The sequence below is a fragment of the Acanthochromis polyacanthus genome, chromosome 13 (assembly GCF_021347895.1).
Source record: "Acanthochromis polyacanthus isolate Apoly-LR-REF ecotype Palm Island chromosome 13, KAUST_Apoly_ChrSc, whole genome shotgun sequence".
In the NCBI taxonomy this organism is placed as follows: Eukaryota; Metazoa; Chordata; class Actinopteri; family Pomacentridae; genus Acanthochromis; species Acanthochromis polyacanthus.
The window spans coordinates 35,378,510-35,398,974 of NC_067125.1; the positions used below are offsets into that span (position 1 = coordinate 35,378,510).

The window sequence follows — 20,465 nt, forward strand, 5'->3', positions numbered from 1 at the left end:
ACAGCAATGTTCACAACCTGGAAAGAGAGGAGTGAAAGAGGCATTTGGAACAACCATCTCTAAGCAGAAGAGGGGGTCTACAGCACCACTTATCAGGTACTTATAATGCAGTCTTGATTTCTCCAGAAAATTTTCCCATCTTGTGCCCTCACTGACGGGGCAGTTTCAGAACCATTCACATTTAAAGATTTGAGTCTTTTGTGTGATTTAAAGGGTGACGTGTCTGATCAGAACTAAAGAGGGATCTTTGATGAGAACTGAAATGTGGGTTGGGGGTATTAAATGGTAATCGGCAGTCTCATTTTCTCAGATTCTAGCTCAAACTATACTTATGACCATTAGATGGTGCCAAATGCACAACTCCCGGTTCTTCCTTTTAGGTATCAAGAAGCAGAGTGCAGCGGCTGCAGAGTTTTGGTGACTCTTCCTCAGGTGAAGCGCACACAGCTGCCTCTGAGCAGAAACACTGATCTCTGCGTGTTTCCTGACGGGTGGTTAGAATTCAGCTCATGTTTGGAGGTCATTGCTCCTCTATGCAAATCAATGCTCTGCTCCTCAAGAGCCCTCTGTTCCGCTCCGGGGTCACTGCAGAGCGCTTAAACCGCGGAAACACCAGCGGTTGTCAGGGAAGCTCTTGAGCAACAAGCCCCGTGTTAAGATGGAGGAGGAGGGAGGCAGAATCTCATTAGATTCCCTCCGATAAATAAGGTACATTGTGTGGAGGTCTCGGGTGCAACAAGACGAGAACTGGAGTTCAGATGTGGAAAATATGCCGTGTGACCAGTGCCAATATTCAAAAGATCCCTACACACCCAACAATTCTCTTTTATATTTATGCGCTCACCCGGTAAGTATTTGCAGCCGGCGGCTTCATTAAACAGCGGCATGTGCGAACAGTATACAAAGCTGCAGCTGTCGGAACAAGTTTAATCATAAATGTCGCTATATCGACTAGATTTCGTAACACATCAGTCTGCAACTGGATGGTAGCTGCGCAATGGCACCTGTGCCACGTGCGCCCTGGCCTTGAGCGCAATAGCAGGTCAGCCTTTTTTTTTTTTTTTTTTTAGCAGAAAACGCCTCACAAAGCTCCCACAAGCACGCAGTTTTGTGTTTGTTTCCTAGAATTCAGTGCACAACTTCCATGTCATCGTGAGTAACAGAAGGGTATTTTAATTACGCAGGGCTTCAGCTTTGAAAGCCTATAGAAACGTCCCCATTCAGAGACCATTCGAGCTCCGGCAGAACTGTGAAAACAGTTAATTGGAACGGCGGTGTTTTGAAGAGGGCTGGTGACAGCAGAGGCCTGAAACTGGAGGAGAGGAACCAGTGAGGTGCTACAAAAGGCAGAAAGGAAACAGAAAACCCAAAGAGAAGTGAGATGCGAGGCGCATTCATTATAATTCCATGCGTAAAATGTGACCAAAAAAGTTTGGGTTGGGCTACAGGTTGCGCAGAGAAAGGAAGAAAGAGGATGAGGGGTCTGGTGCGCGCTGGGAAACGCTCGGACAAGGGTTGAAAGACGGATATTCCCTGCCTCAGGACACACCCTTCATGCTCTCTCTCTCTTTCTCTCTCTGTCGCCGCCAGCCTTTGTATCGGGTTGACAAATGACCGGCCAGCCGCACGGGTGAGAAGTGCGCAAAGTGAGATCATTCCACCGGAGAGGCGCAACTTTCCTCACTGCGTCCTCGCACTCACCATGACTCAGGATACAGATACCTTTTTGTATTGTTTTTGAGCGCGGATCAAGCTTGAAGAGAGACAGGAGATGAAGAGAGAGTGTCAGCTAATTGGGATGAGAGTTCAAGTCAAGTGAGCCGGCAGATTGGACCCGTAAAGCCTCTTAACGCAGGTGGTGGGAGGAATACATCGCGAAGGAGAGTGTGTTTGTGTGAAGTGTGCGTTTTTGTTACGCGTGTGTGCCATTTCCCAGTTGAAATCTACCCCCCGTGACAACAGCAGCAGTAAGGGAGGGCGTGCGTGTGGGTGAGCTAGTTTGGGGATACATCCACAGAGGTAGTTATGGTTACTCCGACCTGGACGCGATGAAGTGGCTTTGCGGGAGTTTCTAGGGTTTAAGACCGGAGAGGAGGAGAGCTGGGCGGACAGAGGACGCAGGAAGGGAGGAGGAGGAGGAGGAGGAGACGGGGGGCACTGACACCGCCAAAGCGCACAACACGGTCCCTGATCCTCCCTGACGCGGGGATGGAGAGCACAAGAGCGCGCGGGATAACGTGGCTCGATCCCAGAAACGGGGGCGGAAAGATCAACGGGAAGCCAGACATGAGGGCAGAGCGACACCGCGGACAACTCCACCTGCAGAGGACTGTGATTTTTCTCGTGGCGCTCACGATACAACCGCAGGTAAGCCACAGATTAAGGGCTATTTCGGGCGGCATGCACTTAAACCCCCGAGGCTCACCTGCACCTGTGGGTTAGTCTGTTTTTATATGTCACAGCTGCGTGGCAACAGTCAGTAATGAAGTCCACGCACAGTGTCCTTTTCCCCCTTTGTGCAGCCCTCATTCTGCTCCTGCATGGCGCTGCGCCCACCTGTTGTTTCAGCCCGCTCATGTCTATTATCCCACGCAACACAGAACGAGTGTAATCCTATTTTAGAAGCATGGGGTGGAAATATCACAGCAAAAAAGTGTGTCTTTATCAGATGAAAATCATAAATTTTCTTGGATTATATAGAAGTCACTATATTTTGTGACTTTATGCCAAACAAAGAGCGTATCAAGGCGGATAAAACACAAATCAATCTGGATGGAAGCATCCAGCTGCTGAATGGGAATTATTTGGTGATTTCAGTGCCAAATAGACTTTTTTTTCTTTTGAATGATGAATTCTTGATGATTAATGGAGGGATATATTACACATCACTGACCCACCACACAGCCTCCATTCCTTATTTAATACAGGAGCATCTGCATCTTTAGGATGTTTCTCTCTGCTGATGCATTGTCCATTTATAATATTTTTTTTGCAATTAGTTGATCTCCTCTAGGCTGCATTATTTCTTTTGTAGTGCAGTGAAGTTCAGCAGCCTGTATAAATATTTCTGACAAGCTGCTTATGGAAATTATTTTTGGCAGCAGCCCCGAACTTTGCATTTTATGCAGAGAAAACTTCGGGCACGGAGGAGCAAAACCACCAAATATTTTCCCTCTTTGCCCAGTGAGCTGTCAGACAGCCGCTGCTCTTGTTCAGGATGTGTATGATGTGTGACAGGCCTCACCAGCAGCAGGACCAGAGGCCCAGAGGTGTTTCAGAGCATGCATGTGTGCACATGTGTGGTGTGTGTGTTGAGCTCACATCCAGCATCTGTGTCTTCTTGGGTGTGTGTGGAGCCCAGGGCCACAGCAGTATAAACTCTGGGGCGTGTGAATGTTGAACATTCGGGCAGCTCTGCGTGTCTCTCTCTGCACCTCTGCAGCCCCTTCACAGCTGAAGAACACCACACTCCACTCCCTCCATTCTCTGACTGCACTGCAGTGAGAAACACACAGACTGAAGATCCTCTGCAGCTGCTAGTACCCATTTATAATGCATCTGAACCTTGGATTCATAAATGATGCTTCTTGGCACCCTAACAGTCTCTACATGTTGTCTAGTTTCATATGTCTCAATGCTCACACTGCAGTGTGATTTTCTTGGCTGTGGTTTGCAGAATTGCGATTTTTTTTTTTTTTTTAACGAAGCTACATTTTGAAAATTAGGTTGGATGGCACTTTGTCTCAAGCAAGAATGTTTTCCCCTTTTTTTTTGTCATAAATGTCAAATTCAAAGAAAAATCTTCTCCCTTGTTGACTTAGAAAATAGGTCAATTTAAAATAGAATTTGCCTTTAAAGGGAAAGAGGGTTTACAAAGAGGTTGACACACAACACAATAACAATGTATCCTCTAACCGGTGCTTGAAAGAGCCATCCACATATATCTTTAGTATGTTTCATTAATGAGGCTCACCGCAGTACTGTGAAGCCTTCAACTACCATCTCATTGCCAATTAATCTGCAAAACACTTTATTAATTTGCTGTCAGAAATTAGCTAAAAATGCCTGTCACATATTTCCACAGTCAAAGATGACTTCTTGTTCAGATTATCTATCTGAACAACCATCAGAATCTCAAACATTTTCACTTTTCGACCATTTACAGCAAGAAAACACAGAAAATCTCCACGTTAGCGAGGCTGAAACCAGCAGAACAGTTGGTGTTTTTCCATGAAATGATTCATCAGTTATTAAAGTGGCCCCCTCTAATTTTGAGCTCATTAAGTAATCATTTAATTAAATAGTTGTTTCAGCTCTGTGATGGCAAAGTACCACAAAATTAGATTTGAAAGCATTAATGCATTTTCAAATAGAATAATATATTACACTTAATGTGCAAAGAAACTCAAACTATTCACAGTGTGGTCTGTGAGCTACTGCGAACAACTGAGTCGTATGGGACCAATTTAATAGAAACAGATACAACATAAATGTGTGCATACAATGAAGTGTTTTGTGTACATTTTAAGGGCCTCAGTAGAAGGCAGCTGGTCTTCTTTTTGGTTCTTGAAGATGTTTCACTTCATGCAAAAGAGGCGAAACACCCCAATATGCATGAGTCACTTCATCAAGCCTTGGGGTGATAACAAACACCTGTGTCTCTCCATTAGTCATAAATGGAAGTTTAGAAATTGTCCGGTAGTTATTTAGGCTACTGAGTCTACATACGAGACGTACAAAGTGAGCAGAAGCTACAGAGTTTGTCTAAATTATGCATCTTTCATTAACAACTTGGGCAATTTTTTGAAGTTTGTTAGTGACTATTTGTTGTAAAAAGATGATTTTCTGCACCATTAGTGGAGGCTTGGGACCAAAAATGGGATTTGGTTTCCTGCTGTTGCCAGAGATGTTTGTTTTTGTCATTAAATGCTGTTGTATTAGCTGACATTACTAAACATAAAAAACCTTGCTTTAAAGGAAAAATTAATTCTTTTTGGGTTCCTAACTTTCCCTGTAACTCTGGACCGCCTTAAGAGTCTCCAGTTGCTGAACCTTGCATTCACATGGAGAGTATTTGCTGTGAGACAGGCTGAATTTTGACTGCAGAGAGCCTTTAACTGCCAACGCTCTCCTGCTGAGATGGTCTGAGCCTTGGCTGGGACGTCTCTCTCCCTCTTTGTCCCTCTCTCTGGTCGGACTGAGCGCTGAAATGCTGGTATGCAGGGAATGATTCGGGCAGCCAGTGCAGGAGAGGAAGAAAGGAGGATGTGGAGTGATGAGCGCCACTGTATCTTCACAAGTCTTTTGATGTAGACAAGTTCACCCCCTACCGCCAGCACCCTCGACCCTCCCACCTCACCCTCTCAGCCCCTTTCAGCTCAGGGACAGAGTGCAGGAGAGGGACATAGAACCGGTAACAATGGGGCGACTGAGATCGTGGCTCAGTTCGACTCATATGAGATCTCGTTGGTCGTTTCTATCCATAATTGAGAGCTCAACACCTCTAAGGGGGGCTGTCATTAGTTTAGACAGGCTGTGAATATTCAGATTTCTTGGACAAACTGAGATAACAGTGGCTTCATTTCTGTGTTTACTGTCGGTAGAAGATGCCAAATCCAAAGACAGAAGCACCATGACCCTGATGCTGCGAGATTCTCAGGGGGTCTTGTTAACTCTGCTCTGTGTGGGTTGCGTCCCCTCCACCCATCCCTGAAACAGGGAGGGACCACAGAGAAAAGAAAAGGCAGGCAGATGAAAAGGAGAATGGCAACAATGCAGAATAGAGCCGAGGGCTGCAGAAAGAGAAATGACAGGGGCCTTACAGCTTGTTCCCAGACAGAGAAAGAAGTGGAGAGGATGATCCCAGTGTCATCGTCCCCTGGGAAGAGAAAGTGAGAAATAAGAAGGGAGTGGTGGTGACACATGGGACGCATAAAGAAAGAAAGACAGACAAGAGGAGATGAGGCTCATAAAAGGAAGTTGAGATATAAACAGTTGGGGGATTGTATTGCGGGAGTGCTGGTAAATCTGTCCTCGGTTTTAATCGAAACGTCTGTTTTTTGCTGAACTGGAGGTCAGACAGAGTTGCGGGAATCAAAGTTTTGTCCACATCTTTTCTCTCGCTCATTTGCTTGCTGTGTGAAGACTTGTCTTGTATCAAACTGATAAACAGATGATACAGAGGAGACATGCAGGCCGCTGCCGATTCCCAGAAGCAGTAAGATAGAATATAGCAGGAAACATGATAGTTGGTTCTCAGAGTTTCTTCAGTCTTTTCACATGTTTATTTCATCTACACTATAGAAAGGGGGGAAATGAAGGTGTATTTGGAGCTGTAGTTGAAGTGAAGTACTTTTTTAAATGAATCTCTTTAGCCTTCTGCTTTGATGATAGTAGTTACCTTGGAAATTACAGTGTTCCTTTAAACTGCTTTTCCAATTATAGTGAAGCCTAATTTTCCGTTGTAGCGCAACCACAACTTCTTCTGAGTGGGATTATGGAGTCAAGAAAAGGGCAGAGGTGTACAATTTACATTTTTACATTTGAAGAAAGCAAAATTAGAAACACAGAAAATTTTAGCTGATCTTCATTAAAATGTACCTGCAGCAATGCAAACAGTTTTTATTAGAGGAATCAAATGATTTGTGACCATTTTTATGAACTTAAGCCAAGTGGGTGTTATCAGTTGGAGCAATTTATTTAAGCTGGTTAAGCAATTACAATCAGTTAGTCAGCCTTTATCAAGTAAATGTCCTAACCTGTTATCAACCTACTGAAGGTTAAATAATGTTGATAGTAATTGTAATAATAATTAATTAATTTGTTGGCTCAAGGACGCCTTATAAACCATCAGGCTTAATAAGACAGTTATCCAGAATACACTCAGTGGATGTGACATGAGTGGATTACAACTGATTTACAATTAAATGGATATGCTACTGTAAACGCATGTGTGTTGAGGTGTGATTTGATCTTTACAGTAGAGTCCAGCTGATGGATGGTAGTGACTTCTAAAGCTGAACGTGTTGAGTATAAAAGTTACTGGTGGACGATGGTTGTACAGCACAGGAGAGGATGTAAAGATGGAGAAGATCTAAGAAGTACTGAGCAGTCCTGTTATGAAGGGCTTTGAAGGTACACAGGGAGCCAGTGACTGAATGAGGATGGAAGTGACGTGGTCAGTGAAGATGGCATAGGTGATGATCTGAGCAGGAAATTTAAATGATTTGGAGTCAATGAAGTAGTTTATTGGGAATATCAGAGAGGATGGAAATGTAATAAGTGACCAGGACCTGAATAAGAATTTCAGTGATATGTTGAGAGAAGGAAGGATGTCTGGAAATGTAACAAAAGTGACAAAAGGGAGCATATGAGGTGCCATTGATGTAAAATAAAATGTGCTATCGAGTGTGACACCAAGTCTTTAGATTCAAGGGGAAGTGTGGATTGGACAGTCATCAGTGAGTATCGTGAAAGAATGGATTTCTTTACCGTAACCTTGCTTTTATTTCCGTTTAGTGTGAGAAAATTTTTAAAATCCTAGGTGTTAATGGCTTGAAGACAGGGCAGAGGGTGAAGAGGAGGTGTTTGGTTTCATGAAAACGTAAAGTTGGGTGTCGTCAGCGTAGCAATGAACGTGTACTCTATGGTGATGGAAAATATTTCCAAGGAGGAACAAATATTTAATGAATAAAAGTGGTTCCAATGCTGATCCCTGGGGAACACCATGGGTAACAGGGCTGATTCAGACTGAACATGCTTTCTTTTTGTGGACAAACTGGCTTCTATCTAGTGCATCACTGCTGACCTTAACGTGAAAGCAAGATGGTGTCAAAGGCCACACTGAGGTCAAAGAGCTGCAACAAGGAGATCATTAAGGATTCTGAGAACTGTTTCTGTGCTATGTTTGAGACAGAAACCTGACAAATGACTCCGAGTTTAAATGATTTCTTGTTCTTACTATTAGTTACATTTGTGTATATATGCATTTTTCATGAATAACTTTGATAATTTCTTTCCCTTTATAGTGACTGTTTATTGCAAAAACATGGTTCTGCAGCAGTAACAGAGATTTGGAATCAAAAATGGAATTTAGTTTCCTGCTGTTGCCAGAGACGATGAAAGTGTCCTGACACTGATACTGTAATTGAAGGACACAAACATGAAAACAAATTATCTGGAGAACCTTTACTTGGTTTACCTGGGCCTCAATCCAAAAGCAGCCTTCAAAATGGACATTTTGGCATTTTGGTAAATGCATTGATTTTATCTCCTCTCAAGAGTTACCGATAAATGAGAAATTGATGCCACTCTCATGTCTTTACACTAAATCTGAAGTTACTAACTAGCTAGTAGCTGCAGCTTTATATTTTTGTGACTCCCTCTGTTCAGAATCTAACTTCCAGCAAAAAAGCCAATGAGAGCAAATCCTAGAATGATGCTTTTTGCGTTCAACCTTGCAACAACCACCAGTCTGAATTTAAACTGAGCACAAAGTCTGCAGTTTGAAAGGCATCAGCATAATTTGGAATAAAATTATATATAGTATGAAAGCACAAAGCCTCAAGATTCAAAACTGTTTAAGACGCCACTGTATAATATAATAGCAGCAGTACAAGTAGAGCCTTACTTTGCAATAGGAGTGCATGCAAAGAAAAACGGTAGCTTCTTACCTTTTCTGTCGTCTCCTGGGACTCATACATGCAGAATGAGATGCGTTGCTCATTCTTTTCACTGCAGTCCAGTGAACAAAAGCTGCTAAGCTTTTTGTGTAAAAATAGGGTGAAAGTTAAGCAGTTAAAACTTTGAGGCAAGCTTCTGTGAACTTGAAGTCGTCAGCTTTTAAATTCTATTCGTTAGCTTTCTGTGCTCAGTGTTAGATCACGTAAAAGGCTTCTTTCATGTATCTTTCAGAAAAGATTAATTGGTTTCAACTATCGTACTGGACGGTAACTTCATTTTAACAAACATAAAAGGCGCGACAAAGATAACTTTGAAACTGCTGCAATTACCTAAAACCTTTTGCTTTGTCTTTTTAGTGCTGCAAGTCACACAGATCTGACTTTAAAGTGTGCCGACTGTGTTGCTTTGAATATTCACACAGCCTTAAGTTGAATGATTTTTGGTGTTTTTGCTTCACCACATTTGTCACAGAACTTTCTGTTCCACTTTAATGACAGATAACACGTTAATGTAGCTCTGTTCTCTCTGGACTCAGGCTGTGACTGCAGTCGGGATGTTCGAGCTTCAGATCCGTCACTTCCAGAACCCACATGGACTCCTGCAGAACGGAGACTGCTGCGACCTCCAGACCGGCGGAGTGCAGCACTGCTCTGCCAGGGACCAGTGTGACACTTTCTTCCAAGCCTGCCTCAAGGAGTACCAAGCCCGGGTCGTCCCAACCGGATCCTGTACCTTTGGGTCTGGCAGCACGGGGATCCTGGGTGGAAACTCCCAGTCACTCCGCCACCGAGGACACGATGGAGGAGCAGGAGGAGAGGATGGGAGTAATGGACACATCGTCATTCCCTTCATATACGCCTGGCCGGTAAGTACAGGGGCAGCGCTGGTTTCCTGTATGGTTACCAAGGCAACAGGCTAAGCTTCAAGTACAAAATAATACACTCAAACTGAGGCTGGAGAGGAATAATGATGACACTCAGGCAGAGTTTAGACTCACATGCTTTTGCATCATAATAACCACAACATCTGTCTTATTCTAGCACTGGAAGTCTGTATTACGGTTATTAATTTTAGACATGGAAAAGACAATAGTTGTTTATTGAAAATGTTAGAATTTGGGTTTTCTGGCAGTGGTGGATCACCTGATACAAAGTCCACTCCATGAAAAAGAAATGCACATGAAAAGGCAGAGGTGCTAATGTCATATACTGGCTATTAATCCTGAATTGGTGGTTGGACCGAAACCCAACCTGAGGAGTGAAAAGATACCTGTATGATAAAAATAGCAGAATTTTTGTAACTGTTGAGCCATGCTGGCTGTGACCTGAGAGATAACAATGTACAATCTATTACTCTTCTCAGACTGAGGTACTTCAGTAACTGTTGCAGGTAAATTGTTTGAATGAGACATCCGTGTTCCCTGCAGGCTGAATGGCAGCTTTGAGATGACTTTTAGTATTTTTTGATGCTTCATCTTGTGCTGTCATCACATCTAAATTTAAATTAGATTTTTCACCTGACAAGTGCAAAACCAACAACATTCCCATCAGCCACTGTTGTATTTTGTATTTAGTGGTAATTAGCAAATGTTAGCACTGAACCAAGAGGATGAACGCGATAAACATATCAGCTACACATCACCTTCACTGTAAGCCAGGGATGTCAAACTCATTCCACAAAGGGCCGGTGTGGCTGCAGGTTTTTGTTCCAACTAAGCAGCATCACACCAGACCTGACTCATTTAATCAACCGATCTCAGTCTCCAGACAGGTGATTGGTCAGACTGTGTGCTGTAGATATGTTGGAACTAAATGCTGTAGCCTGGAGCACACAGTCTGACCAATGACCTGTCTGGAGACTGAGATCTGTTGATTAAATGAGTCAGGTCTGGTGTGATGCTGCTTAGTTGGAACAAAAACCTGCAGCCACACCGGCCCTTTGTGGAATGAGTTTGACATCCCTGCTGTAAGCATTTAAGCATCTTTGTGATCAGCGTTTAGCTTAAAGCACCACTGCTTCATGAAGTACACATATTTAAACTGGGAAGGAAAGCTCAGTCTTTGACGTTCTTGTACACAATGAGGCATGCCGTCCATGGTGAAGCAAAAGAGATATTCATGTGTGTGTTTATGTTTTAAAAGGTCACCAGCTTTAAAGTTTAGGAGCCACTGGTTCAGACAACAAGCCTCTTAACAAAATGAACACCAAAGGAGATTAACCAAGATCTGTTTGCCTGACACCAGCCAGACACTTTCCTGGATTCATAATATTTAAAGAAATCCCATGATATGATTACAGTAATAGATGCTAAACAAAATAATTCCACATTATTATAGGATCTCATTTCTAGAGTTTGCAATTTGCTTTATTGCATTACACAGTAATGCTCTTGGTCCTCTGGTCTCCTCAATCACATCTTCTCCCTTTTGGATAGTTTTGTTTTCTTTCCTTCATCCATGTAAAACTTTCTGTCCTTTTGTTGCAACTGCTGCTCATTTGGGAGCTTTCTTTAGGGTGTATTGAACAATTTGTGTCTTGATCGGACATCGTGCCGCTCCATCTTGTGTCCTCAATAAAGAGCAGAACAATTAATCTGCAATTAGGACAACAGCTGGCAACAGAGGCTAAGAGAGATATTGATTATTCAATGCAACTCTCTTTCCTCCTTTAGTCCTCCACCTCTCCCTTTTCCCTTGTTCTGTATTCTAAAAAATGCACAAAGAATCCAGTAAAACCAAAAGTTTGCCATCTGCACTAGTTTCTTTACCAAACAAAATCGCATTTTTACACCTGCTTAATGATTTCGGTTTATTGTTGTATTTGTGAACATTATTCAAGTACATTACAAAGCATTCAAGCTGAAACATTCAGTTAATCAACTGGTGAAGCCACTGAAAAATCATTGCTGACTATTTTGCTAATTACTTAATTGTTTTGGTAAATTTTAAGCAAGAACCTCTCAAATTTGAATGTCTGCTTGAACCTCTGAGTTTGTGAACTGTTAAGAAGTTCTTAATGGAATTAGGTGGCAGGTTCATTATGCACGTCAATTCATTTCATGCTATTTCTTTGTTTAATTTGCGCCCCGAAATTCCAAAAATGACAGCACAGTGAATAGCTTTAATCACAGCGACTAACACGAACGCTCTAATTGACGGAGCTCTTATCTCCTCCAATCACCACGTTTTCTATAAAGCCATCAGTCCATCTCTGCACTCATCAGTCGCCTCTTTCCTGGACTTCATTCCAGCAATTAATGCATGTTTATTAATGAAAGCGGAGCTGAAGAGAATCCCTTCAAAATGACTTGGCAAGGATGCGTAGGAGTGAGGCACATTTTTCCAGCAGGGATTTTAGAGGTTTCGGTCGTTTCTTTCACTGAGAGAAATCCTGCTGCAATCTTTCCGTGTGCTCTTTTCTTGATCGCTCTCAGCTCGATCGACTCGTTTCTCAGAATGAAAGTATTACAGAAATGGCAACGAAAGGATTTATGGTTCTGAGATAAAATCAGGTTGTGTTGGAATGATGTTTGTAATGTCGCACAAAATCCAGGTGAAGCTGCAACACACTCCTAATATGGCCACAATGACCAGGAAATACTCACCAGTTTAGAGGACATTACATTTAATGAAAAACTGCTTGCTTAAACTGGCTGGTTTATGTTTTGGAAACTTGCTTTTTGTCCCAAATTGTGACTGTCTTATGTCCCCACAACATGAATAGTAGAAGTACACACACACACACACACACACAAGAATGTAACACAGACTCGGTTTAGGTTTCTTCTCCTTGATTAGTATCAACCCATTTACCTGTGAGACTCACTGTCCCAGAGCCAATTACCTTCCCTTATCTGTGTACAGTTTGCCTTTGTGTGCATCTCTGTGTGTGCGCTGCTGCATGCATACGGCATGAGTGTCACACTTTCCTTTTGTTTTTGCCTCTCCTCCCGAACGCCGTGAAGGTGTGTGTCCGTCGGGTACGAGTGTGAGAAAGTTCCCGGTCAGAAAGCCTACCTGGATCGGTTTCAGGGCCGGGCCGCAGGGCGGGCTGGGCTGCAGGGGAGAGAGAGGGCCGGGACACACTGTGGCAACATTAGCGTCGTTTCAGGCTGAAAGACTCGCTTTATCTGGCCATCTCTGGGAGGTGGAGGGAGGGAGAGTGATTCCCCTGCCCCAGGTGAGGGGATGAACAGGTGAGCGTAGTCATTATGAGGAAAGGTGAGCTCTCTCTGTCCCCGGCCCTCCCTCATTTGTTCCGTCTCTCTTTCTCCCACTAATCTCTTCAGGGAGATGTGTGCGCGAGTAGTTATAAATGTGTGTGTGTGTGTATGTCTGGATTTACTCATGAAAGTGAGCATAGTTGTAATTCGTTGTGTTTGTTTTCCTTAGGATGTTATCAAGATTCCCTGCAGGGGTTCGTCCCTGTTAGGCTTCTGTAAGTCTGGGATGTGATTTCTCTGCTTTTAGCTCCTAATCTGTATTTTTTTTTTCTGTCCGTTTTTAAAGCACCTGAACATTTTTCCTGTTTTATAGCCTCTCAGTCTTTATTATAGAAACGGTCTGGCCTTTTGAAAAAATAATTTGTTTAATTGCTGAGAAGATCGATACCACTCTAAAATCTATGCTTCAAAGGTGCAGAGCAGGAGCCGACAAGTCACTTTGCAATGAGATTTTGTGCTTTTTATGTCCAGGATTTTTATCAAAGCAGCACAATTTGCCACATAACAGGAATCTGTGTTTTGGAGATGCAGAACAGGAGCTGGCAATGGTCCTTTTTTATGTTTCTCTTTGTCAGCTGATGAAACATGTTATAAAATATTAATGAGTGAGTTAGAGGTTCTGTAAATATTATTTTTGAACTCCATGCTAAGCCAAGTTAATTTCCTTCTGGCTCCAACTTTATACTGACATGAACTGGTGTCGATCTGTATCAAAGAAACGAAAAGAGTTTCACGGTTTAGTGTGGAAACTTCACATAAATGTGAAATTTCCCCTTACGTTTTTCATTTTCGGTGTCCATGATATTCATCAAAGCAGCACATCTTTCTATTTCACGGTGCCTCATTATGGGAAAAAAAACTGCAGGTAATTCATTCTGTACATAAACCCGACAATATCAGAGGATTTAATAACATGTCTGATGTTTTCCTTGTCTGGTTCTGCATGTTGGAGTCCAGATTTTAGCTTTGCCTGCAGGTCCTCAGTGATCTTAGAGATAATCTGAGGGACATGGCTTCTTTGTGACCCCAGCATTAAAACCACAGACACTCAGCGGTCTGGGATGTTTTAGCTGCGGCGGCGCCTCCGCCGAGATTGGAGAAGTTCAAAGACTTCATAACTGAAGGTCATTTCTTCAAGCCCTTTCTCTGTTGGTGGTTTTGCTGTTCACTGTGTTTGCATGAAGAAGTGAAACAATACCAGCCGTCAATAGAGTACTGATGAATCTGTTTATCTGGCAAAGGGGGAACAAATCAGTGGCTAAATCAAGCAGATGAAAATAAAAGGCACAGAGGAAGTAAATAGGCAGGTACACAGACAGAAACAAAAACGTCAGTGGATGTGCTTCCTCCTCTGTATGAATATATAGTCAGCGTAAAACCACCACTCACCAAACAATGTGGGAAGTGAATCCATCGTTTCCTGACCTTTTGTTGTTCAGAACTTGTTCATCAAGGTCTGGTTAAGCCGATCTCTTTTGTTCGCACTACCAGTGACAAATGACAATACGAATAGGTGCCATAGAAATACTGTTAAGATGAAGTGAATGGAGTGAAGTCCCCACCGTTTATAATCCTCATGTCAAGTGTTAAAACTCATCCATGGTCAGGTTTACTGCCAGAGGCCAAAGCTGGATGTTCCTGGGAAAGACTCACATTCACAGAGAGAGAGTGTGTGTGTGTGTGTGTGTGTGTGTGTGTGTGTGTGTGTGTGTGTGTGTGTGTGTGTGTGTGTGTGTGTGTGTGTGTGTGTGTGTGTGTGTGTGTGTGTGTGTGTGTGTGTGTGTGTGTGTGTGTGTGTGTGTGTGTGTGTGTGTGTGTGTGTCATCGTCAGCAGAAGTGTTACCTAAAGATAAGTCGGGTTGTTTGATGTCTGCCAAAAGGAGTGTTTCTAAAATGTTGATGCTATTGATACATGACTTGTTTTTTTTGTTTTTGACTGCTGCATTGATCATTAAGGCAGGTCTCCAGCTGCAGACAGATGTGGCAGAAACACTCAGATCTTTTGTTTCATTTCAGTAAAAATATTAAAACTTACAAAGAAAAAATACAGAAGTAATTGGAGAAAAAAATTAAACTCAATTGGCTATTAATATTTACACATTTAATTTTAGAATTAGAACGTTATAAGTTGATCGTGTGTTTTGTGTGTAAACAGTTCTGCCTTTGAATTATTGTACAAAGACATGAATTTTATTCTAAAAGTCGTTCCAAAATAGTCTATTAAATACCATAAAATAGAAATATTTAGGTAGGTCCCTCAGAATTGTAACAAAAGTACAATACAAGGTATACAATGCTGTCTGTACTTCATTCTCCATGACTGTGGGAACTTTAGTTGCAAATCTTCCTTTTTTCTCTGTTTATTGTCTCCATCTGAGCCACCAGCTGTCCAATAAAGTCCAGCAATAATCTTTTACCTCCTTCATTTTGTAGATAATCCACAGACACTTTTCATTGGAGGCCCTTTTAAACCAAAGGAACACCGTGTTAGCTCTGTGATAGTTGTTTACATTCATGTTTGTGGAGTAATCATTCTGAAAAGAGAGCGGAAAGAGTTTTTCATGTGCAATTCTTAATGCAGTGAGCACTATAAAATAACTTTCCATTCTCTTTCACTGTGTTGCTGTAGCAACAGATGTGTGACAAACTTGGCATATAAAGTCAGACCCAAAATGCAGAGCTTGTGAATGAGAAGAAGAAGCCATCTGGGTGTGCATGTAGGTAAAACAGAGCTCAGGTTTTCCCATCAGAGCTTCATGCAAAGTGCAGCCATCATGCAAATATGTTCATGTGTAGCCTCAGTGACCTTCCCAGTCCTTCCAGCAGGCCGTCTGCTCTACTGTTATTCTGCTGTGTTTGTCTTAATGCTGAGGTGAATTAATTCAAACTAAAAAGTGAGAACATTATCACTGTCAGGGACAAGATACTTTTGTCATATTTGTCACATTATTAGATGATGTGACAATGAAAGGTGTAAACAGGAAAATGCATTAAAATTCATTTAGACACAGTTCCTCAGACTATTCAGAGTGATCACTTGCACATTTTAACACGTTTATTTTCACTTGGCAGAAATTACCTTCCAGAGATGTGAAAGTGATCAGTGCTAAGCTAATCTAATCACACTGATTAGTTTGTGAAAGTGGTATAGAAAATCATTAAAGTTAACCACTCATGTCAGCCTTAGATTTAATGGAATCGTCTTGACAATTTGAGAAATACACGTATTTTCAGAGAGTTAGATGAAACAGGAAATGCAGGAAGAGGTGTAGGACATACAATGGAGAAAGACTGTCCTCCAATAAAAACTACCCACTCATTAAAACATGTAGTTCTGTTTTATTGTAGAGTGACCTCCAGGTGTCATGTTAACACCACCACTTGTTTCAGAAAATGCTGCTAAACAATATATGTGTATATTCAAGTCTTCTAGTGGCTGCAGTGCACATAGGGAGGAGGCTGGGGTGGATGGATGGGTCACCAAAACACTGACCGTTAACACAGGAGACCACTGTTTGCTACTTGTTTCAACTTGGTGATCATCAGTGCTTCTTTCAACCATGACTGTGACTACACTTTAACCAAGCGGTTATTATTGCTACTATGACAACCGAGGTCCTTCTGTCAATTTTTTTTTTTTGCCTTTCTTAATTGTGATAGTTGCAGTGACGACTGACAGGAAACAGGGGAGAAGAGAGTAGGGGGAAGACATGCAGCAAAGGGCTCCTGTACATGGGTCGCCCGCTTAACCCGATGAGCTATACGGGTGCCCTTCTGTCAATTTTAACCTTAACTGTGATATTTCCACACACCTAACAAAGGTGTTTTTGTGTCCACACCTAACCAAACCTTTACTGTGCCTATGTCGCATCACAAAAAGGTTTGATTTTTATCTTTCCACTGTTTATTTAATGTTTTGAACTATGATTTTTTTTTTGTTTATGTGGCTTATCTCCTGCTGTCAATACACTTGTTTCAGTCATATCATTGAGACAAACCAGCAACATGGTTGTTTAAGTTGTTGAACAACTTTTCTCTTAGCCGGCAGTCAAATACTAAGTGTTGTGGTTGTGCGGTTTGCAACTTCCTGGAGATACCACTGGTTGCCTGGCAACACCTGTAAAATAGTCCCAATACATACATGCTTTTTTACACTTCATTTGTTGTGCGGATTAAACAAACAAGGTATAACATGTTAATTAGAGAGCTTTATAGGTGCCTGAGGGGGATTTTGTTGGCTTTGGACTTCGTCCAGTTTAACTGTTTCCACTGTTCATGGTCTTTAAGTGCAGAACTGCTGCCTGTCACATGCATATAGTGAAGTAAAAACACAATATTTACCTCTGAAATTAAGTGAAGAAGAGGTAAAAGTAACATAAATGGAAATGCTCAAGTGAGGTACAAGTTTCTATACTATCCTAAGTGAGCGTACTTTTCCGCTGAAACTTTACAGAGAAACTCTCCGTATCATCACATGGGACCGTTGTAACGTGCACATTCCTGCTGTGTGGGAGCCGAGCAGAGGGAAGTCAGTGAAGGGAAACGAAAGGAGAGGAACATAGTCGGAGCTTTCTTTCTGCCCCCTGGTCTCTCTTTCACTCTTTCTCCGCCTCTCGTTTGTGCTCTCCTCTCTTTTGTCCCCTAATTGACTCTCCTATGCAGCCCTGCATACCTGCATGTATGCTGATACTGTTGTGCACATCGTCCGTACGTACACACCTGCAGGCAGAACGCACAAACACACATTTCTCTTTACAGCCGTTTGGGTTTTCCCCCTATTGGACACACCCAAACACAGAGATCACGAACACACCCAGCAGCACACACACAAAACACAAAAAGGTTAATTCCATGTGGATTTGGAGCTTGTGTTTTTTGGAGATAAGTTAATAACTCAGGGGTAAACGTCCCAAGGGAAGCGTGTTTTAATGATTTCATTTGTGTGCAAATTGGATCGAGAGTAGGAGTCTCTTTATTAGAGGAGAAAAGAGGCAAAGGAAGCTTGATTTACATGATCGCTGTGAAATTACAGTGTGTCCCTGTATCTGGATGTGTCATTGTGTGTCACTGAATGCAGACTGCACCCTTTAAATGGACACACAGCTGTAATTACAGAAAACAGTGTCCTTTCAGTGCCATCGATTTTCTTTGACTTTTACTTTCCCTCCTCCCTCTCATATCCCTCACCCATCATCTCTCCCCCACTCTCTTTCGTTTGAGTCACTCTTTGCAAACCTTTTGTTTTCGGTGTCGCTGCCCTCCGGTGATGTTCAGCCACATCAAGTCCCTGTGGATTACACAGAGCAGACAGTGTTACAGTACAGCTGTCATAAATCCTCCTCTTCTCTCGGCAGTTTCCTGTGTTGCCCAAACTCAACAGGAGCCGCCACAAACATTTAGAGCATCATATTGTGAAACGTTTGGGTGTGACTTCGGTTTTAACCCCGTCTCTCCAGCTCTGCTCCGACGCTCTCATGTTCTTACCTACAGTTTACTTAATTACATCCGTGAGTGTGTTTACATGGATCCTGAATGTGATGTGAGGCAGAATTTACAAAGCTTGACTTTGATAATATGGCTTTGATCGAATAGTTTGACGTCTTAATTTCCATCCATCCTCTATACACCGCTTTATCCTCACTAGGGTCGCGGGGGGTGCTGGAACCTATCTCAGCTGACTCGGGTGAAGGCAGGGGACACCCTGGACAGGTCGACGTCTTAATTTATGCTCTGTAAATTGTTTCACCATTGACTATCTGCGGGAGGATGTTCTGGATAAATTGAGTTGTTCTTTTTTTTTTTTTTCTTCAAACCAAAAAAACATGGCTAACCAACCAAACCACATTAAGCTCCCTTCACTCAGAAACCTATGCCCAATTAAAGAATCCAGCAGTCGCACTCATCAGAAAACCACAAATTATGACCCATATTTTCCTCTTTTCAGTCAGCAGGTGTCACTTATTATTAGTACAGAAACATGTTTCAGTTCTGGGATTTTTTTTAAATTTTGTCTAGCGCTCAGGTAGTTAAATTTTTGGACTTAAAATATATCAGTAATTTTTTTCCGGAAACTGATTAACTTGCCTAGACTAACCTGAAAGCAAATTTTGATCTAGTTTACTACTGGACCAGTCTAAAATGTTTCTCTAAACCTTGTGCTTGTCTCAATGTCATATTCAAGTTTAAGAAATTCACAAATCATTTAGGTATTTCCTGGGATACTGGTGCATGTATTCAATTTATCCTGTGCTGACGAGGCTTTAACTGAGATGCATACAATAAGAATACCAACAATTAAAATGTCTTGCTTTTAGAGAGATAATCAAGCAGATTTTTGTCTTTTAGGAATAAACAGTTCAATTTACCTGTCATGGCTGGTTACAGGATGCCAATTTCTCAGTATGAACAGTGGCACTATAGTCACAATTAAATAATGCAGCTTAACAGTTGAAGGAACATCAGATTAACAAGTTTTTAAGTATAACAGGACACTAGTATTTATCATTTATACAAGGAAAGGCGGAACCAAGTTCATCTGTTCCATGTAAATGTTGTAGACCCAGTATAATAATAAAATATTTGGAAGGATTTAAAGTAACTAATTAGTATGCACATTACCTCAAAGATCTATGGATGGTGATAAAAAGAAGAAATGCAGCCATGCATGAAGAAGCTGCATGTAAACTTAGATGCAAATGATACACAACTGATTAAAAAAAAAGTCTTATGAGAAAGGAAATATATTTAACGTGCCTCAAGAGTCCACACATTGTGTTTTTTGTGAGGAACTCCAAGGAAATTTCCAAGGAAATATGACCTAAACAATTATAGCAATTAAAATATCTGCTGAGAATATGGTAGAGGAATAATTTTCTCCCCTTTAACATGTGCAGTAGACTTCAGTTTAACGTCTGTCCTGAGCAGAGGTCTAAACAGAAACACTAAGTGAAAACATCTACAGTCTGTGGTACAACCGTGGATGTGTAGCAAAATAACACATGAAAAATAGAACAGGAGGCGATCTAAAAAATGATTGAGATCTCAGTTTTATGATTCAACATGCCTGCCTCAAAGCACCGTATGAATATATATAGTTTATTAAAACTGGAATAAAACTCACATTTTCACAGAACTGCATATGGACACATTTCAGCTTCGTGCCTTTATTCTCATCAAACCCTGATTGGTGTTTAATGGTGTCGAACAATAAGCCCTGAAAGGAGAATTTAAAGCCCGAAACCTCATTACCCAGTGACATAATCGGTGACTTTTTCAAATTATTGCACAAATACCATGACCGTCATTTCTCCTTTTAACATTATTAATACCTCCCATTTACTCTTTACTTCATTATCATTATTCAAAATTAATCTTTATTGTGTAATCAAACCACAGAAACCACAGGCAGTGTCATTTTGAAAACCTCTCAAAGAAGTGAAATCCAATAAAATATCCCTCCTTTCGGCCACCGTTTCATTTTGTCTGTTGAGAAAATTGGATGAATTGTTTGTAAAGACTGGAAATCTGAGCCACAGTGACAACACACAGCAATCCCAGACTG

The 20,465-nt window shown here is 41.7% G+C and overlaps 1 protein-coding gene across 1 annotated transcript in view; it reads left to right on the forward strand.

Annotated features, from left to right (window-relative positions):
* The first annotated feature begins 1,163 nt into the window (after positions 1-1,163).
* The window catches only part of LOC110970461 (protein jagged-1b), a 59,638-nt gene continuing 40,336 nt past the window's right edge, over positions 1,164-20,465 (forward strand). The window contains exons 1-2 of the mRNA XM_051958066.1: positions 1,164-2,367; positions 9,218-9,547. Of these exons, the coding sequence (XP_051814026.1) occupies positions 2,209-2,367; positions 9,218-9,547 (489 nt within the window). The 5' untranslated portion in view covers positions 1,164-2,208. The remainder of the gene's footprint in view (positions 2,368-9,217; positions 9,548-20,465) is intronic.